The sequence below is a fragment of the Crocuta crocuta genome, unplaced genomic scaffold (assembly GCF_008692635.1).
Source record: "Crocuta crocuta isolate KB4526 unplaced genomic scaffold, BGI_CrCroc_1.0 scaffold118, whole genome shotgun sequence".
Classification (NCBI taxonomy): Eukaryota; Metazoa; Chordata; class Mammalia; order Carnivora; family Hyaenidae; genus Crocuta; species Crocuta crocuta.
The window spans coordinates 12,625,516-12,646,421 of NW_027551558.1; the positions used below are offsets into that span (position 1 = coordinate 12,625,516).

The 20,906-nt window shown below is 49.0% G+C and overlaps 1 protein-coding gene across 1 annotated transcript in view; it reads left to right on the top strand.

Moving 5' to 3' along the window:
* EPAS1 (endothelial PAS domain protein 1) overlaps positions 1–20,906 on the top strand; it is an 84,528-nt gene that overhangs the window by 34,652 nt on the left and 28,970 nt on the right. Inside the window, exon 2 of the mRNA XM_077749346.1 lies at positions 13,622–13,812. Coding sequence (XP_077605472.1) covers positions 13,622–13,812 — 191 coding nt within the window. The remainder of the gene's footprint in view (positions 1–13,621; positions 13,813–20,906) is intronic.

Genomic DNA, 20,906 nt, shown 5'->3' on the forward strand with positions numbered 1-20,906 from the left:
GAGCCCGACGTGGGGCTCAAATCCATGAACCTTGAGATCGTGACCTGAGCCAAAGTCAGACGCTTAACCGACTGAGCCACCCAGGAGCACCGCATTCTTCTTTTTTCAAATAGGGAAGAGAGAGGGGGTTATGGGATTGGGGGAGAAAGTAAGAGATTCTGTCTCCCCACCACTGCCTTCTCCTTCTGTTTTGAAATACTTTAAATACCAGACACCAGAAATTCTGGCATCAAATTGGGATTAGTAAGGCAGAGCCTAAGATATTTCACTATTAGCATATGATAAGCGTCAGTCCCAATTCAAAGACTAAATGAATGCTATTTCCTTTGAAATTAAAGTGTCTGAAATAGGGGAGAACGGAGCCTTAAAATCATATTCTGTTCAGGAAGAGAGTTCTCTCTGACAACCATCTACTCTAGTTATAGCATTTTACTTTCTTTCACCCAGAATGTCTGATGACACTGCCAGGGAAGCTTCTGCCCCCTCCTTCCTGCATATGCCCGGCACTGGCCCCAGAGGCGGCCCAGTTCTGTTTTCTCATGACACAGTGATTATTTTTGGCACTGCACATATTTTCTCTAATGTTATTACTCATCCTCTCCCCTCCATTGCCTTTTTTTGGGGAGCAGTTGTTGGGGCAACTCCGTGCACATCGGGGGTTAATTTGGCTCAGCATGGTGAGGAGGGGGAGAGGGCGAGAGGAGGAGTTCTGCTTTTGCACCCACTGGGCAGCACCCAGCCCTTCTCCCCTGCTCATGAAAGAGCTTGCTTTCACTAGGCTCTGTGCTCCCCATTCATCCTTTGTGCCGGGGAGGGCTGAGGGGATATCTAGAGGTGAGGCTGGGGGCTGCGCCTCGGGGATGGCATTTTAATGGCTTGACTTGGCGGGCGTTAGAACAGCCCCATTCAGAGTGAGTTCACTCCCTGTGCAGTTGGCTTCCTCAGCCTCTGTCCATAGATGTTCTCTTGTTCACGCTGCATGAGGAAATGGAGGTTTCCAAGTGGGAAGCAGCCTTCCCAGTGCTTTAACTCTTCACTGAAGGGAAGAGGAGCTGCTGAGCACTACACAGTATCTAAGCGGGGCCCAGCCACTACCCCTGAGAGAGGCAGGGCCCCGGGACTGGGGACGGAGGCCAAGGCGGCTGTGATCACACTTGCTTTCGGCCCTGAGAGGGAAAGGAGAAGAGTAAAGGGCACATTTGAATTGTCCTTATAATCAGTTCACAAATATTTACCCAGTGTGTCTGCCCTGGGCCAAGGTCCCGTGAAGGATGCACAGAAGTAAATGTTGTGTCTGCGCCCCTTCTCCATGCCAAAGCACAAAAGTACTTACAGTCCCGTTATAGCAACAGGGCGCTGGCTTAGGAAAGCTAGCAAGACAGGGGGGCCTTTAATGAGGGCCAGTGAGTAATGCAGGCAGAAAGCGCCTTGGAAAAGGGAGCGAGGGTGGCTGGGGAAGCATCTGCGGAGAGTAGGGCTCAGACTGGCGCTGAAGGAAGCAGTTTTAAGAAATAAAAGGGGATGAGATGATGGAGGGGAAGGGGTACTCAAAGGCGGGTGGGGATATCCAAGTGGAGCCAAGTGAAATATCCTATAAGAAAAGATAAAAAGAGAGGGAGATTCTTCCTGGCAGAAGAAAAGATCTGACTTGTTGGATTTTAGGTGGCTTTGGATAAGGATGGCATCAAGGGTAACACTGACCCTGTCAACATTGACATCTCCATTGTGTCCCTGGCTGTGGTTAGTGGAATCAGCAGCGTCTGGAAGGTTGTAAGAAATGCAGAGTCTCGGGCCCCAGCCTAGACCTCCTGAGTCAGAGGCTGTAACAAGATCCTGGAGTGACTTGTGTGCACAGTCAAGTTTGAGAAATGCTGGTCTATGGGACCCCATAGGCAGCTGTCAGCACTACTAGTTCAAACCCCAGATTTCATTCAAAGAGTTGGAAACACACACACACACACACACACACACACACACACACACACACACACACAAACATCTTGGAGTATCTCTGTGTTATGGCTCTTCTGGATGGAAATCTTTTATTCTAATTGAAAATTGGATTCGAATTCTTACAAAAGACCTAGAACAGTGAGAGACTTTGAGGAATTCATAGAACAGAGATTATTCCAGTGCTTTTTATCCAGTGTCTCCAGTTTGTACTGCTTTGTACTATTTATGCTTTAGAGGACACCAGCAGAAGAGGTGATGGGTCCCTTCCCTGGGGAATGTGTGGTCTAGAGGGAGAGACAAGTGCTACAGAAGTGATATAAAGAGAAAATAAACACCAGGGCTGGATCATGCCATGTAAATCTCTGATGCGGGATGTTCAGAAGTCTGCAGAGGTGAGGCCTTCCTGGAGGACATGGACTAGAGGAGGCCCTGAGAGATGGATATCGTTTAGCCAGGCCAGGTGAAGGAAGGGCATGTGTATCAGATGGGATGTGGGACAGGGAAGGCCAGGCGCTGGCCTTTAGAGGCTGGGGTCACTGAGGGTCAGCTGCCCCCAGCTCCCTCCAGAGACAGCGCATGCTTCGTGCGTGGGAATCCATTCACATCCCATTTCGGGCACTTTTCCCTTTGTTTTTCTGCTCTGTCATTTCTTCAGTTTTCTTGGCTGCACGCAGCGGTATAGGATTGGGATGGCTGCACATGCAGAATAGCTTGAGCAAATCACCAATCGTGTGGTTGGAAGCCTGTGGGACCCAAGGGAAGAAGGCTACTGATGGATAGACACTTTAGAGAGAGACCCTTGAGTGCGGGCAAATGGTCTCAAGCCCAGGGAAGTGGCACCAAGGAAAACCGTGTGGGGACTAGACGTCTTGCAGTGAACACTCTGCAGTGTGTGCAGATAGTGATTCATTCTGAAACAACAGGTCAGTTAGACCTCAATAAAAATGTTTAATGACAAAAAGTAGGATGAAACACTTTACCTGTGGTGTCTGCAGACTCTGCTAGCAAAGTAAGAACTTTTTTTTTTTTTTTTTAAACACAGACGTCTCCAAGCAGAGAAAATATATCCCACTGGGCCTGGTTTAAAAGGGGCTGACCTAGGGCAAGAGGGTGGCCAGGATGTCCCTTTTGGTGCTTCCCAGATCGAGAATTCATCTAATTAAGTATCCTTAGAGGGAAAGCTTCCCCCCCATCCCCCTCCCGTACACCCAGCTCAGCTAGCCCATTTGAACCTGCAAGAGGGATCTGCTTATGACCTTTCCCAGACAGTGACAATGCAATCAAGAGTGTAAGATTTATGCTTAAATGGCAGGTATGAGGGGCACCTGGGTGGCTCAGTCACTTAAGTGTCCGACTTTGGCTCAGCTCATGATCTCAAGGCTTGTGAGTTCAAGCCCCACATTGGGCTCTGTGCTGACAGCTGAGAGCCTGGAGCCTGCTTCAGATTCTGTGTCTCCTCTTCTCTCTGCCCCTCCCCAACTCACACTCTATCCCTCTTCTGAAAAATAAACATTAAAAAGATGTGTTTTTTAAATGTTTTATTTATTTTTGAGAGAGAGAGACAGCATGAGCAGAGGAGGGTTAGAGAGAGAGGGAGACACAAAATCTGAAGACAGGCTCTAGGCTCTGAGCTAGCTGTCAGCACAGAGCCCAGTGTGGGGCTCTTACTGTGAGATTGTGACTTGAGCTGAAGTCGGATGCTTGAGCCACGCAGGCACCCCTAAAATGTTTTTAAATGACAGGTTTGAGTGCTGGCTCCATCACTGGGTGACACTGGGTACGTCACTTAACATCCTTGCAATCTATTTGCTTCTGTGTAAAACGGGATGACACCAGACCTATCTTACAGGACTGTTTCAGGATTAAATCGAAGGTAGTATGATGAGAGTCCTCACAACAGCAAATATCTCACGAGAGTCCTTTCTAGTGGTAGCACCAGCGGCAGCAGCATCTCAGCTCACAGAGGTTGATGAGTCCCTTGGCTGGAGTCTGCACAGTGTAGGGGGTCGGGCAGTAGCAGCATCAGAGGCCAGAGAGAGCCATGGAGATCCAGGCGGCTGCCCCTTGCAGCTGCTTGCTTTCCTCCCCTTCCCATGGGTACAGGTGCCCCGGAGCCTCCTCTGTCCATGCATTGGCTGTGCTGAGATCAGAGTAGATGGAAAGACACTTTGCTTTTACAATGGGGAAGGAGGTCCTGCTGACCAACAAGAGTGACCATCTTCCAGAACTGGAGTCCCCAGTCCCAAGTCAGGTGGCCATCTGTCTTCAGTTGCATTAACATGAATATAGCCAGAGAAAGAGAAAGCCTAGAGGTGCTGGTGACCGGGCGGAGAAAGTGGCTGAGACCGTGTGCGCATCCTGCTTTCCCGCCCCTGATCCTTCCCTCTGCGGCACCTGTCCCAGGGGCCCTGCCTTTACTAGCAGCAGTCGCGGCCCTGGACACGCAAATGTTGTCCAGTCCTGAGCTTGCACAGGGGAGTCGCTGCAAGGCAGCTGTGGGGAGCTGGTGGCCAGCTGGACACATGTCCTCTTTTATCCCAAAAAATAAAGTAGAAAGCAACACCTGATACACAGTCACCACAGTATTGCATATAACACCTAGAAATTAGAAACCATAACTCAACAATGGCTTCGTGCGTTGTGATATGTATGCCCCACATGATATGACTGCCGGTTGTGAATATCTTTAAAGAATTCTTTAAAATGTGATAAAATATTAAGAAGCCATAAATCCAATGAAATCTCAGTTTTATTTATACCTTTCTGTACTTTTAAAGTTGCCTACACCAAATGTGTATTACCCTTATCTTCACCAAAGCATTTTTTAAAAAGGAAATGATTTAAGATAAGCTGGGTTATAGAACGGTAATGAATAACGAAGGTCTATTTGCACTTGTGTGACAGGTCCTGTGCTGATTGGCAGTGGGCTCTCCATTCGTGCGTCCCTGAAAACCTCAGAGCTCAGGGCTTCTGTTCCAGCTCTGCACATTGCCATTACCTTTCTGAGCTTCAGTTTGCCTTCTCTCTCAAATGGGTATAACGGTCCCTGCTCCTTCTATCCTGCAGGGTGAGATTTACAGACTAGCTTATAAAGTGCTCTATAAACCATGGTGATTGGCACAAATGTAAAGTGGTATTCCTCCTAATATGTCGAATAAGGAAAACCCCACTGAGGGTTGGGCTCGGCGAAGCTAGGCGTGGCAACAGGTCACCACTGTGACTCCTATACATGCCTGGCTTTCCCAGCTGGGCTGGGGACTGCACATGTCCTCAGATTATATAAGGAGCTGGGTCATCTGGAGCCCCGCCTGGGCTATACCTATGGGGCTGCTTGGTAATTGGGTCTGCTGCTCTTCTCCAGGCTGCCTGGGGCCCAGAAGCCCACCAGATAAGCATCTCCAGCGGGCCGTAAGCAGAATTGAGCATTAGAGGGCCATGTTGGGTGGGCCCAGACATTAGTGTCAGCTCTAAATGCAGTCCAGGCCCGCTCTCCAGGGGCACAGACCATCAGCGTGGGTCAGGGAGTCAGGGGCTCAGCCCAGTGGAGGGGAGGTGGGGAGGGTGAGGTATGAGACACTTCCCAGGATTCCTCCTTTGGGGCAGGGATGAGTGGGAGCATCTGCTCACTCTAGCCCTCACCTCTTCTTTGTATTCCCTCTTTTAGGACTTTTGATATGCAAATCTATAGTATTAGTCTTCTCTCCAGGGAGGCTTGGTCTCTTTTGGGGCAGAGCCCATGCCCCTCACCAGGGGTGTGTACAGTGAAGCTATATTAATGCGGTTTTTCCCCTTGCAGAGGTCTGTCTAATATGCCCAGCTCCTCCTGAGTTTGCAAGTTTAATTTCTTCTATTTTGACTGGTTGACATTGACGCCTTTACTCCCCTCTGTAATAGATTCATATGCTAATCACTACTTCCTTTGGACACACATCCAAATACACCCAGAAAATTGGTCATGAGAATACCACCCTCTTTGCACATTTTTGCCACTCCTTTAGAATTGTCTGTAGAGGCAAAGACTATTCTTTTGAGTAACTTCAATTGTGGCAAGGCCTTATCTCAGAGGGCACATTTCATTCTTTCAAACAACCGACATCCATCCACAGCCAAATCTGGTGACTAAAGGGGGCGGGCAAACAGGATGACATTGTTTGGGGTTTAAAATGAAGTATGTTCTATGAAGTGTTACCACTGCTTTTCTTTTGTGGCTCTGAAATTGATGCTAATAGGCCTCCCAAAATACTTAGAGCAATGGTTAATTTCAGAAATAGACCTGGGTCTATGGACCGTCCTCTGAGGACATGTGACCACAGGTGTGGAAGCCTGCGGTTTAGGGAGCCCTCCAGGTGATTCTGCTGGAGGCCAAAATTGACAATCACTGCTCTGCAAACACCAGGGCCAATATCGCCCCTTAGTTTAACCAAGGATCAGATGAGATTGTCCATGAAATGCACTTTGCCTCAGGGCACAATAAATATCAGTTTCCTTTTCTTCCACAAAAACCAAAACCAAAACACAAACCTCTTTATTTTAAGCTGAGTGCTTTGCTACAGTGGTTCCCAGACCTGGGTGCACATGGGAATCATGCGGGAAGCTTTAAAATCCCCGATACCCGGACTCAACACCATTAAATCAGTCTATTAAACCGGACTCTGGGGGGTAGGGGACCCAGGCATTAGTGTTTAAGTCTCCTCTGATGACTCAGAAGAGCAGCCAAGATTGAGAAGCCCTCACTTTGACTCTGCTTTGCTTTCATCCGTGCAGTTATCAACCCCTGGGTGTGGGGTCCGTCCTGATCTCTGGGACCCGAGGCTATTCTTCTTCCCTTTGGGCAGTCCTTGTGCAGCAGCCACACAGCTTCACGGAAGGGTCACAAGAGCCCTTCCAATGGCATTTGACCTTCATTTCCTCTGTTACAACCTCCTGCGATTTGGCACGAGCTTAGATTTTGTCACCAATGGGACACGTAGGTGGCTTAGTCGGTTGAGTGTCCGACTCTTGATTTAGGCTCAGATCATGATCCCAGGGTTGGGGGATTGAGCCCTGCATCAGGCTCCATGCACCTGCTTGAGATTCTCTCTCTCTGCCTCTCTCTCTCTCTCTCTCTCTCTCCCCCCTCCCTCTCCCTCTCCCTCCCTCTCCCTCCCTCTCCCTCTCTCTCCCTCTCTCTCTCCCCTTCTCTTCCTCTCAAAAATAAACATTTTTAAAACAAAGAATTTCACCACCAACCAGTAGACTGATTCAAGCTGGCGTAATCAGCTTCAGTCTCTCTCCCTACCTGCTGAAATCCATCGTGCTTCTAGGCCAACTGACCTTATAGGGGAACAGGCAGAGTGTTTTGGTACCCTGGTGGCCCTCAGGCATTAGGCAAGGCGTCCTGTCATACTGCAGGTCGGAAGAGGATAGCTAATTAAGCAACCAGCCTCACTGGTGCAGCTGGGGACAGCTTGGGGGCCACACCGGGCTCTATTTATCTGGAAGTCAGCAACCAGAATCATCTTGACCAAGAGCTGATAATGGTCCTGTTATTGACTTAAGCCAAGCTTGGACCAATGACCCAGAATCTAAGGAGACACTTTGAAGAGAGCAAAGCTCTGGACACAGTTCTTTCCTGGCCAAGTTGTGGCATACACCCACTGAAGCTTTATGTCAGTTTTGTTTTGCTTTCTGACCAGCTGCCTGGTCCTTAAGTGGTCACTTCCCTCGGTTGGGACCAGATGTGAGTGTCTACCTCGGGGAGAGTAAGTATAAACTTGNCCTCCTTCTCACACCCAATGGGAACACGGATAGTGCCTCTTAATCTCCTCCTGAGGTTTCAGGTCTTTTTCCCAAATGAGTGGGTGCTCATTTAAGGACCGAGAATCTTTATGTCATAGTGTCCTTTTCAAGTTTCAACCCACCTCTTCTCCCTATAGGGTCTGTGAACATCCACTTTGTGGGAGAGTGTCTAACACGGCACAGCAAAGCTGTGCAATAGACACCAGTTTCTTCACTGCCAGTGGGAAAATCCTTGATCTTGGACCCAGAAGAACTCCGTTTGAGACCATATCTTTTATCAAGTTACTTAATCTCTCTAAATCTCTGCTTCATCTATTAAGAGGGGATAATAGTTCCTATCCCTCGGGGTTGTTTCGAGAATCAAATGAGATAGCTCATATATGAGCGGGGAGGGGGGAAGCGGTTTCTGACCCTCAAGCCATGTCAGGATGGTATTATGTGTCCTTCTAGGATCTGCTGAAGTCCTGCCTCCCTGAGTAGCATTCTGTGACCTTGCTCATACCGGCTCCTTCCTTATCTTAACCACTTAGGCTGTTTACTGCCTATGCTTGCTCCTATGGTTCACAGAGGTGTTTCAAATTATTGTCTCCTTAATGAAACTGCATGTCCTTGACAACAAGGAATGTGCACCTTACCCACTCTGCAGTTTCACGAGGTCCAGCGTGGAGTTCAGTAAATGCGTCTGGGTCAGCAGGAGGACACAGTGACCCAGGGCCACATGTACGGAGTGCATTCTGGATACCAAGTATTCTTCAGGACCACCCTGTGGTTGCGGGAGGGCCACCCAGAAAGACAGGAGTGGGCACTTTGTAGAAGGAACAATTTGGAGTAAGAAATAAATTTGAGTCTTTTCTGAGGATTTGGAAATCTTAACATAAGCTGTCTCTTTATGAGGAAGCAGAGAATTCTAACATGCCATGTCTAGGATTGTCACGAAAGCAAAAAATGCTGGTCTATACTGCAGGTCATTCTAGGACCGATCGAGGGAAAGAAAACAAAATGCAAGAATTTTAGGAAATGAAGCCTCGTTGACCTAAGAAGGTTCATCAACGTAACAGGTACTGGTCAAGATCAACTGGACCCCCAATTACTCCTCCAGCCCTGAGGCAGCGTGGATTCGGTGATGAAGACCAGCTGTTATGACCAAACTCTGTGACTGACACTCAGATTAGCCAGATGACACGATGGTTTTCATTTGTGGAAAAGTTTCTAGTACTTCCAACCCTTGTGCATTCACTTCCTTCGATCCTGACAAATAAATAAGATGTGAGACCTTTCCCATTTTTCAGATGAGGCTATCAGGGCACCAACAATATATTTCCTCATCTGAATCAGATAGATAGTCTTGTGGCCAGTACATTAAAACACCAGTCCTGGGGCGTCCAAGGTGGCTCAGTGAGTTAAACGTCCTACTTCGGCTCAGGTCATGATCTCACAGTTTGTAGGTTTGAGCCCTGCATTGAGCTCTGTGCTGACAGCCTGGAGCCTGCTTTGGATTCTGTGTCTCTCTCTCAAAAATAAATAAACATTTACAAACAAAAACACCAGCCCTCCTAACTTCCAGCCCCCTTTTCCATTTGCTAAGAGGCTCAACCTGTGGTCAGTTGCGTGAGGAAGTAGGCTGCAGATGCATCAATCAGGGAGGTCTTACCTTCACACTTATCATTAATTATGCTGCTTCTTCAGCGTTGCTAATTAAATGAGAGCAGTGTTACACACTTTTGTTCTTCTAAGAGTCAGCATTAGACAGATATCCCTGGGCTGTGTCAAGGTTAACTAGATAATCTAATTAAAGTTATACTAGCCCCAGAGTGCAACTGTAAAAACAAGGTAGCTAACGTGTAGCTCATGACTTTTGAAAGAGGCTGCCTGAGATTCTCAGTCTTTGTTTTTCTAAATGTTAAGATTTTGTGGTTTCTTCATTTCTCACTAAAGCCACGACCTCCTGCCATTAAGCTGTGGGAAAGGGTATTGGCCTAGGAAGAGATAGGTTCTAGCCCTAGTTCTGCCACTGGTTAGCTCAGTTGTCCTAGGTAAGTTACTTAGCATGGTGGGGCCTCAGTTTCCAGATCTGTGAAATGGGGGCAAGAGTTGTGCCTGTCTTGCCCATCCCCCACGCAGGTTGTAAAGACGAAATGAGACACAGAGCGCCTGTGTGTCTTAGGACTTCTAAGTATCTGCCCAGCTGACGGCATGCTCTCCAAGGGTTTAGGCATTTACTTTGTGATCTTGGGCAAGTTGCACTTCACGTCAGAGCACTTGTTTCCACATGTATAAACTGTGCCCACAGTTTTGTCATTAGAATTATTATAAGGGCATATATGTAAGGTCCTTGGTGCAGTTTTGAGGCACAAAAGGAGGTGTGAATACACATTTGTGGGGTTGAGGGGACATGGTAGGACCCAAGTCCCGAATGCCATTGCCAGGCACAGCATCGGCTCCAGCCTGCCTTTGGTTTTGTTTCATTTTTTTTTTTTTTACACCCCTGCTTCTCCCTCTGTACCTTGTCGGTTTCCTTGCACTCTTAAGAAAGGGTCAGCATCAAAGGGAAGCTATGTGCATGCAGATGTTGGCATTATTGGCCCAGCCTGTGCTGGCAATCCGTTCAGCCCAGGGTTGCTTCTCTAGAAGCCTTATTGACTGATAGTGTGCTGATGATGCTTCTGTTGGGGAGTCCGGGTTGGCGCCAGAGCGTGGAATCCAGCATCTCAAAGGCCTGGCGCTCCTTACCTGCTCTCACGCCTGCCTGTCATGAGGTGTACAGATTTAGTGCCCTGTCCCCTCCCAGCCTCCTTCCCCACGCCGGGATGTCAGCAAGCCCTGAACAGCTGATTTTGCTCCATGGTCAGAGGTCAGGACTAACATGTAAGTGGGAGGGACTCCTACACAGACTACTGTTAAAGCTCTCATGCAGGAGCAGACCGGTCCTGACAGCCGGTTCTGAGAGGTGCAGATGGGAGCGGATGGAGTGAGGGCTTGGAGAATGGATGTGCAGGGAGCTGAGGAAACGAGAGTTTGGTAAAGGAAACAGAAGAGGGAGAGAGGACGGGAAATAACTATCTAACCCGTTTCACAGTTTTCCTGAAAGTTCTCTCTGTCTATCCACAGCTGTTGGACCTTCTTCCCACAGTCTGAGTATGTGATGCTAATCCACCCAGGGAGCTGGACGCTCTGGTTTTAAAAAATGAAGCATCTTGGGGGCGCTTGGGTGGCTCAGTCATTTAAACATCTGATTTCAGCTCAGGTCATGATCTTGCGGTTCATGGGTTCAAGCCCTGCGTGGGGCTCTGTGCTGACAGCTAGCTAAGAGCCTCGAGCCTGTTTCAGATTCTGTATCTCCCTCTGTCTCTGACCCTCCCCTGCTCATGCTGTCTTTCTCTCTTTCTCAGAAATAAAAAAAAAAAACATTTTTTAAAAAACTTAAAGACTGAAGCATCTTGTAAAGCCTAACAGTGCCTCTGCCCCAAATCCGGAGGTCTCTGAGAGACATGGCAACACTCTGTGAATCCCCAAATACCGATCTTCTGTCCAGATAACAGTCTGTAGAACCAAACACGAGGAGAAGCCGTGGCCGGCTCTGTAAGATCCCAGATGGGAGGACAGAGGGAGCAAGTTGGAGCTGGTTGAATGAGGCCTTGAGAACCATTAACTACATTGGAATGTTTATTTTATTTTATTTTATTTTTTAAAATGTTTTATTTATTTCTGAGAGAGAGATAGACAGAGAATCTGAGCAGGGGACGGTCAGAGAGAGAGGGAGACACAGAATCTGAAACAGGCTCCAGGCTCTGAGCTGGCTGTCAGCACAGAGCCCGATGTGGGGCTTGAACCCACAAATTGTGAGATCATGACCTGAGCTGAAGCCGGACGCTTAACAGACTGAGCCACCCAGGCGCCCCTGGATGGTTTATTTTAAAATCACAGAATTTGGGGGGGGACACCTGGGCAGCTCAGTCAGTTGAGCATCTGACTTCAGCTCAGGGCATGATCTCACAGTTCATGAGTTCAAGCCCCACATGAGGCTCCCTGCTATCAGTGTGGAGCCTGCTTTAGATTCTTTGTATCCATCTCTCTGCCCCTGCCCTGCTTGAGCTCTCACAAACAAAAAAACAAACATTAAAAAAAAAAACTTTAAAAATATATATAAATAAAAGAATTTTAAAAAACTTGTTTACTAAACAAGCAGTACAGGTTATTTATAGAAGCATAAGAAAATACAGATAAGCACTAAAAACTAATAATCCCTCCACTGACCTCACTGCTGGATAAAAGCCTGGCGCAAAGCCACTTCCACACTTAACCTGACCAAGGGCTGCAGGTGAATTATGTCACCTCTCTGGATCTGTTTCCTCATCTATAAATTAAACACAACAGTAGTACTATTTCCAAGGGCAGTTGTGAGAATTCAAGAAGCTAATATAGGAGTGCTTAAAACATGTCCTGGAATATAGTAAGCACTACATATGTAACAACTGTAAGAATAATAGTTATTTTTAGGGGTGCCTGGGTGGCTCAGTCGGTTAAACATCCATTTTAAGCACAGGTCATGATCTTGCAGTTTGTGAGTTTGAGCCCCACATCGGGCTCTGTGCTGACAGCTCAGAGCCTGCTTCAGATTCTGTGTCTCCCTCTCTCTCTGCCTACCCCTGCTTGTGTTCTCTCTCTGTCTCTCAAAAATAAATGTTAATTTTTCTAAAAATAAGTTATTTTATGTTTCTAGATTTTTTTCCTATGTAATGTATAAGAAGTATTATGTATAATACTTACCTTTCTATGAAAATAAGTTGTACTGTACTCTTGTGTAACACTTTTACTCTCAGGATCTTTTTTTTTCAGATTTGTTATTAATATAAGCTAACATTGATTGCTTACAGTTGGGATAAACCTGTTGTAAAGGTTTTATATACATTATCACATCCAATCCTCACAATAACTTGGTAGGATAAGTACTATTAGTACCATTTTGCAGATGAGAAGACTGAGTCTGAGCAGTCTAAATAATTTAGGTGTACTGAGCTGGCCCCCGGAGAAGCCGGAATTTCAATCCAGGTGGGCTGGCTTTTGAACCTGCTCGTATTAGGACCTAACATAGGCTTTATAAGATTTAGGATTTCTGTAGGATTTCCTGAAAGAGGCAGGTTTGGCTGTGTGTCATCCTTCCTTCCTTCCGTCCTGCAAAGAAGAGGAACGTGAGCATGTGACAGGCTGCTAGCCTATGCTGGCAGGGTGAGAGAGGAGACGTGTTTGTGCACGCTCCTTTTTAACCCTTGCCAGGCACGCGCTTTGGGACATCAGCCTGACAGATGTCTGGCTGTTTCTTCCTGGGCTTTCACGGCCTTTTCAATGTTTACTGAGGAAATTACTCTTTGATACAAAATGGGATCTAAGGTTCCGTCCCGGGCTTAGATTTTTCTAAGTGCACTTTATCCAGAGAGAGGGCTTTCGTCTCGTTCTCCAGATCCTTTGACACAGCGCTCTGGGCCAGTGGCCACAGCTTCCTCATACTCCCCTCACCGTCCCTGGGCACTCACCTCTGTCCCCAGATAACCCCGGGACCCATCCCCATCTTTGCCAGTTGATTAATTGGCAAGTCTTTGCTCCAAGGCCCTGCATGTGAAGCCCTGGTCTGGTGTAGGAGAGGAGGGAGGTGGTTAGAAGCACGTGAGCACACACGCATACACACACACACACACGCACACACACGAACATAGAGCCAATAGTATACAGCAGAGGTTGTGTGTGCTTGGACGACAGGTATCGGCCCACACCCGGTCAGCAGAAGAGTCTGGCCACACCATGGTTTGTGGCCCTGGGGATGTCCTGACCAGAGGCATGATGGATAGCATGACCGTTACCTTTCAGGAACTAACCCCCTTCTCTCTGAACTTAGGAGTAGCTCGGAGAGGAGGAAGGAGAAGTCCCGGGACGCGGCCCGGTGCCGGCGGAGCAAAGAGACCGAGGTCTTCTACGAGCTGGCCCACGAGCTGCCCCTGCCTCACAGCGTGAGCTCGCACCTGGACAAAGCCTCCATCATGCGGCTGGCCATCAGCTTCCTGCGCACACACAAGCTTCTGTCCTCAGGTGAGGCCTGCAGCCCCCCGAGCCGGTGTGCACAGCGGCCTCACCGGCCTGTGCTCACACGTGGGAGGCCCAGTCGTGCGGGAGGCCCCTGGGAAGGTCTTCCTCCACACAACCCCCACTCTGCGGGACCCCCACACACACAGACGCCATCACTGGGGCTTCCTTCCTTCCTTCGTGTTGAACCCCTCCTGTCTGGCAGTGACCTTTACAGTAAGAAGTACCATGGGGTGAAGAGCAGGGACAGGACTAAGGAGGCGCGTGGACACCCAGAAGCTGAGGACAGAAAGGGCTGGGGCGTCAGGAGCAGCTTTCACCAGACTCCCGGGTGCCTGGCCGTCTGGCCGCCAGAGCCACACTCCACTCCAGAGCATCTTTCGGAAGCATTTTCGTGCTTACCTTCCAGCTGCCTTCTCCAGAAGGGCAGCAGCTGTGCCCGCGTAGTCTTTCCCCTCTCCCCAGCCAGGATGCCGGGTCGATGCTGTGGTGTCTCTGCTCTTGGTCTGCTCGCCTGTGAGAGGGGTGCAGGCCACTTGCCGCACAGAGCATCTGTGGAATGACAGGAGGCCAAGTGCGTAAGGCACCTGAGCGGGCCACGCTCCTTCACCCCGCCAAGTCCTCGGCGGGTAACAGCCTTCCTGGAGCCCGCCCACCCTCACCCTGACTGGCATCACTGCGAGTCTCCAGTTCACCATACTTTTGGGCTTTTTTCCCTCCAAATTCACAGTCTTCAGAAAAACCTTTTTCTGTGAGTCCTGACCAGAAAGCAGCAGCCTGGGGAGTTAGTTTTCCAGTTTCAGATCCTGTGTGACAGTCCCATCTGGTCTGGTCTGCCAGTTTCATGAGGAAACTGGACGGCAGGTAGTGCCTCTCTCCACACGACTGAGGCGTCGCGGTGGGCAGCGTCCCAGCCAGTGAGCTCCAGGGAGGCAGGCAGGCAGGGGAAGGTTCTTTTGTGGTTGGCTTCCAGTTTTCCTGAGCCAGCCTGGTGCCTGGGAGCCGGTAGAGTCTGCCATCCTGTTATGAAGGGGCTATTCTGGGGAAGAAACCCAGAGCAGAGGGAATCCAGCACAAGGCAGGGAGGCGAGACCAGCATGTGCTATTCTGGGCCCTGAAGCACAGGAAGGATATGGGGAAAGAAAGACCTTCAGAAAATAGGATGACACCTCGGTGGGTCCAAGGGTCGGAGTGCTAACCCTGTCCTGCAAATCTAAAGAATCTCCGCAGAGCAGACAGGAGGGGGAGAACCAAGGGCAAAGTCATGCTCTATAAATACTTCCAAAGAAACAATGCCATGGAATGGCAGGTTTGTTGCAGATGCTACTGAAAGCCAGGACAGTGGCTGGGAGACCCCATCAGAGGGCACATGTGGACCTCTTTCTTTTAAAGAGGCTTCTCTTTCTGGACAGGTGAGGGCAGCGTCTGGGAGTATTGGAATCATCTCTACATATACAAAGAGTCTGCAGTGGAGGATTTAATGACCAGACAGAGACGCTTGCCCCACACCCAGAAGTATCTCCTCAACTTCCCTGTTATGATGCTTGAAATTCTGCTCTTAGACATTAATTCCTTTGGGTAAATTATTGCTTCCTTCCATTGCAAGCCCCATCCCTCCACCAACAGAGACCCCAAAAGGAGTAATATATTCATTATCATTGGGACACTCTCTAACTGCTTCTGGACTTGTAGAACATCACAGAACTTGTAGAATGAGGAGAAGTGAGGTACAGAAAAGGTCGCTCAAAGTCACACACTTAGCACCTGGTGAATCTGCACCTGCAATGCAAGGCCTCGTGAGTCTGTGTTTGTGAGAAAGACGGACACAGGTGGGCAGGAGCACTGTGCAAACCTCGTCAGGCAAAGACCTCGATGAGGGTTAGGCGTCAGGGGAGGGTTCTTCCTTGGTAGGAGAACCAAAGATGAACAGAGGCACCTGGGGGCCAGCCCTGAGCAGTGGGGTGCAGCGATGGCCCTCACACATTCCGTGACTTGTGTCTGTTCTTTCTCATGATGTGTGGCTTTGATTTCCATGCTTCCCCACGTACAGTCATCCTTCTCGGTGGTCAGAGGTTGGCTTGGTGAAAACTGGATATCAGAGGCCAGGTCCCCTGAGCACACCCACCTGCCTGTGTGCTGGAGTGGTGTGAGCCCCGTGTGCCGGCGACACCCAGGGAGATGGGACCACAGGGAGCCCGCACGCAGCCCGCTCAGGAGCTGTTGCAAGTTGTGCACACAAACTGCCTGCCCTCTGGCTGGGCTTGGCCCCAGATGGACCAGCGCCCTCAGCATGTCAGCTCTGGCCCTCTCCGTCCTGAGGAGAGGACTGACGGAAAATGATAAGAAGTGTCTACATCTGGCCATCGGGTCCTGCTGTCCTTGATGGAGCACTTCTCATAAAACACGCATTTCCCAGGGGAGGAGGAGGAGGCGGATGGCTTTTCCACATCCCCTTTCTCTGCCTTCTCTTCCAGGCTCCAGCCACACATTCTTTAGACTGATTGTTGAAATGGTCTTCAGGAATTGCATGTGAGACAGGATTTTTTTTTTAAATCACATTTTGCTTTTTCAAAATATGCAATACAGTGAAGAGGAGTGTGGGATTTGTGGGCACGCAGACCCACACTGGAGCCTTCTTTCCAAGTTTGTGAGAATCTCTTCACTGCCTTCGAGCTTTCCTTTCTCGTCTGTACGAGTAGGGTGACAGTACTTGCTTGGCAGTGCTATTGGAGGATTGAGCTAAGTGGACAGAAAACCCTTATCCTCTCGGCTGCCACACAGGAGGCTCTCCACAAGTTACAGTGTAGAAATAAAAGTCATTTTGAATAAGCAAACTGATTTAGACGAAGTAGAGGCTTCTGGAGAAATGGCATGAACAGCAACCCAGCAGAAAGTCCTCTTATACCCACCTTACAGCAACGCCTATCAAAATGCCAAGCAGCCTGGTTTTTCCAAGTCAAAACAAACCACAGATTCATTGTTGAAGGCTTTCTAACAAAGGTGAGCGCCCGGGTTGGCTCGCTTTAAAATCGGAAATAGCCAGTTGCATAGCTCAGAGTTCAAACGGCTAAAAAAGACCAGGTTTTACTTTAGAAAAGTTTCTGCTTTACTTAGTAACACGCTTCCCTTTGATTTTCACAGTAGGCTGTTCTGTGTGGGAATGTTGGAGAGGAAAACCTCAGCGCTGAGAAATTCAGCCTGGGAGTCGGGACAGCCCAATGAGATCCGTATCACAGGAAACAAACTGAAACAATAGCTTTATGATATTAGCTTCCACGCTGGGCCGAGAACAGAACACACTCTGACGGGAACATCAGTGGAAGTATTGCTTGATTGTCTTAAATCCTCTTTCAAGATGGTCCCCGCAAACCGGGACCAAATGAGGGTAGCTCCTGCGTTCAGGGGGCCTCAAACAGCAGTAACTATGCAAAATCGGCTTTTCACTGTAAAATTGAGTTTTGGCCTCCCCATACTCATACGGGGTGAAATCAAATTGATTTACGCAGTTGCTGGAGGTCATCATGTAGCAAGGTTTTAAAAGAGAAATGTTAGGTTTATTATCGATTCGTTGGCATGAATGAATCGATTCATTCATTCCTTGCCCCATTCACCTTCCACATCAAGGCTTTTTTCTGTCCTGTCTGGAGAGGAGCTGAGAAGCTGATTCATACTAGGATGTAAATGGCTGAAAGCAGCTAATATACAAACTCTTCTGGAGATACTGACCTTGTTCAGATCACTCCCTTAACTGAAACCAAAAAGTGGGGTATTCGCTGGACCCCAGCCATGTGCTATATCTTATAAAGGGTAATACAAAGACATAAGATAGGATAATAAGTTATGTAAAGAACAAAGCAATGAATCTCAAATGGTGGATGTTCAAGGCCCTTTGGGAAGCCAGCAAGATTGGGTAAAACACAGTGCCTTCTGCCAAAGATGTGAAGATAGCCCATGCTTTCTACCTGGTGACAGCAGTGGTGGTCTATGGACCTGGGAAAGTTGGAGGGGAGGGATTAGTTTTAAAAAGAAAGCCCTGTAATAAAACAAAATGGTGAGCGCCAAGCACATGTGAACTGGGAAGATCACATCAGTATGGTTTTAGGAATGGTCAGAGCAGTGCTGGAACTTTTCAGGGTAGGAAATAAAGAGGGAAGATGACCATGGTGGGAAAAAAAAATGCATCCTGACCAACAGTACCTTGTAACAGTCTGGTCTCAAAGACCTGGTCGAGAGTGTCTGCCCTGCCACGCCGCCGCTCACCCCAGATGCCCAGCTCCTGCTGCCCATGGGGTCCCGCCCCACATGGGTGGTGCTGCCTGAAGGAAATGAGCAGCGGTGCTCCGGAAAAAGTGCTCCGAAACCTCAGCCCGCGCATATCCTGGCTGTGGGGAGTCGTCATCAAAGCCTGTTTACTGGAGCTATTTTTAGCATTAAAGAATCTTGTTGTGCTCCCCACACTGAGCGTGCCTGTCTCAGCAGAGGGCCTCTGATTCTGATGACCTGCCTCTCTCTTCTGGGGGTCAGACCCCGAAGGGGCCTGGGAAGCGAGCGACTGAGACCGTGAACCCCAGGTGACTTAAAGACCCCTTTGGGGGCTTCGTGAACATCTACTAGCTGGCTCCTCTTTATTTAGCACCAAGGATTTCTTCTGGATTGTTGTATAACCTTATGGTGGTTTATCTTTTTCTTCCCCACCCGTCTGTAGATTCCTTGAGCAAAAAGATTGCTCTTGGGGCACCTGGGTGGCTTAGTCAGTGAAGTATCTGACTCTTGAATTTGGCTCAGGATGATTTTATGGGATTGAGCCCTGTGTTGGGCCCTGGGCTGCCAGCATGGAGCCTGCTTGGGATTCTCTCTCTCCTCTCTCTTCCCTTCCCCAGCTCATGCATGTGCATGCATACACACGCTTGCTCTCAATAAATAAACTTAAAAAAAAGAATAGAAAAGATTGCTCTTCCACCTTTCAGGATCCCTGATTCTCCCTAGGACAGGGCTGAGTACATAGTGACACTTGTTAATGGATGGCCTGACTGATTTCCTGCCTGGTGCCCAGCCCGGGGCAGACACACAGTAGGAATGTGATAGCGGAGGGTGATATGCATGCGCCCCTGGCCCATAGGGTGAAGGTGTGCCTCCAGCCTTGCGTTTTTCACCCTGGGCTCCAGACTGAAGCGAGCTGGCCGGGTTCCTTCAGAGTCCCCGAGGAGGAAAAGCAGGTGCTGCAGGAGCAAATGTCCCACAAAGGCAAGAGGCCAGCTTGTCCCAGGGGCCCCTCGGGGCTGGCCTGCCGGCTTCCTGGCCCGCCAGCCATTGTGATTTCAGTCCCAAGATGTTCTATTTCCATTCGTGGTCCCTGAGTGCCCCTCTCCCTTCCTCCCAGAGGCCGGCTGGCCGGCTGCTACAGCCAATCCACCACCTCCTGGAAGCAAGTGTACTGGGCATGGATGGAAACCAGTTTGGCTAGGTTGGAACTGTTAAAAACAGGAAAATTTAAGCAGAACTATTTCCTCTGGGCCTAGTTAACCCAAATAGAGCTGTCTTGGGATTACACCAGATTTTGATGTCAGTGTTGCCACTGAGATCAAAGAAATTGAGGAGGAAAAAAATCGTCTCAATAGGCCAGGAATCACAGGGCTGGCCTTTGCTGTTTGGAGAAGGTAGTCACCTATCTGGTGTGATTTAATGGTGCTGGAAACCTCTCCTCACCCATCCCCAAAATAGGTCACCACCTGCCAAAACAGTTTGATTTTCCCAGCACTAAGGGTCACTCGTAGGACCTTGAGTTGAGGCAGTGATTCTCAACCTGTGGCCGTAAGGCCAGCCGTGTCCACATTGCCTGGGAACTTGTGAGAAAAGCGGGTTCTCCGCCCCCACCTGAGCCCTATGCAATCAGGAACCGTGGGGAAGGGCCTGTCCGATGCCACCTTCGTGAGTGTGTGCCCTGCACAGTTCCCCAGGGCTCCACACTGAGAGGGGCTCTGGAGATGGCTTCAGTTTTCAATGAGAGGTCCCACATTTTTGCTTTGCCCTGGGGCCCGTGAATTATGTAGTAGCCCTGGGCGCCCAAATGCTTGCTTTAGTAAGCCCTGCAGGGGACTCTTTCTGGTGCACGCTCAACTGTGAAAGTGCTGAGTTCCGTCACCATCTCCTAAAGCCCCGGGTTAAATATGGCTGTTGACCGGAACCCCAACATTGGCGGTAATGACATCCATACCTAGAACTCTGGCTCATTATCATCAGTTCAGCTGACTAGTTGGTGGGCAGAAACCCTATGCAGGGATCGAGTGTGGGTATGCGTGTGGCATCAGGCGTCCCCAGATGGTCTCCCCTCCCAGGCTAGCTAGGGTGTGAAGAGGAAAGAATTTCCCTCATTGGTTCCACCATTTTCGCAAAACAGAAGGGAAGCCATGCTACTACTGTCTGCAGCCCAACTCTTAGCTCTGAAGGCTGCCAGCCTGTGCCTGGATGGGCCTGTTCTCTCAGTGCCTTGGGCACGTGTGCCTGATCCCGTGTCCTGGAGGTGGCTGGTCCCCAGGGGTGCCACCGAAGCCCCTTGGTAGAAACATCTCCTAATTTGGATTTGTTCTTCTTGAGGAATAACAGCATATAGCCCAGAGCTTAAATTTAGGGGCTCCAGGGAAAAGAGAACCAAATAAAACCAAACTAAACCAAACTTCATTTCACAGTATCCATGCATTCCTTGCCAAGTGGGCTGTAAATCTAACTTCATTTCCCATTCCCCAGAACAGTCTCATGTTGGAAGACTCCTTTTAGTTAAGTGAGTTTTCACTTTTTCTAAGGGACAAATTACTCTCTAATCCCCTTGTAAGTTAAATGAGGTCTACTTGGCTTGATGTTTGTACTGGACGAATAAAGTTTTGTTAGTAAATGTATGTTTGGAGTTAAGTAATGAGGTAGGAGAGGCAGGGCTGAAAGAAAGCCCGTGTAGCCCAAGGACAACAGCCAAGGGGCTGGGGCCTGGAGCTTTGTGTGGGACAAGAGCTGAATCTGCATCTCCTTGGCTGTTCTGCTGGCCACAGGGGTGCACTTGAAAGGCTAGGGCTGCTTAGAGCGGTTGGTGGTGGGGCGGGTGCTTCCCC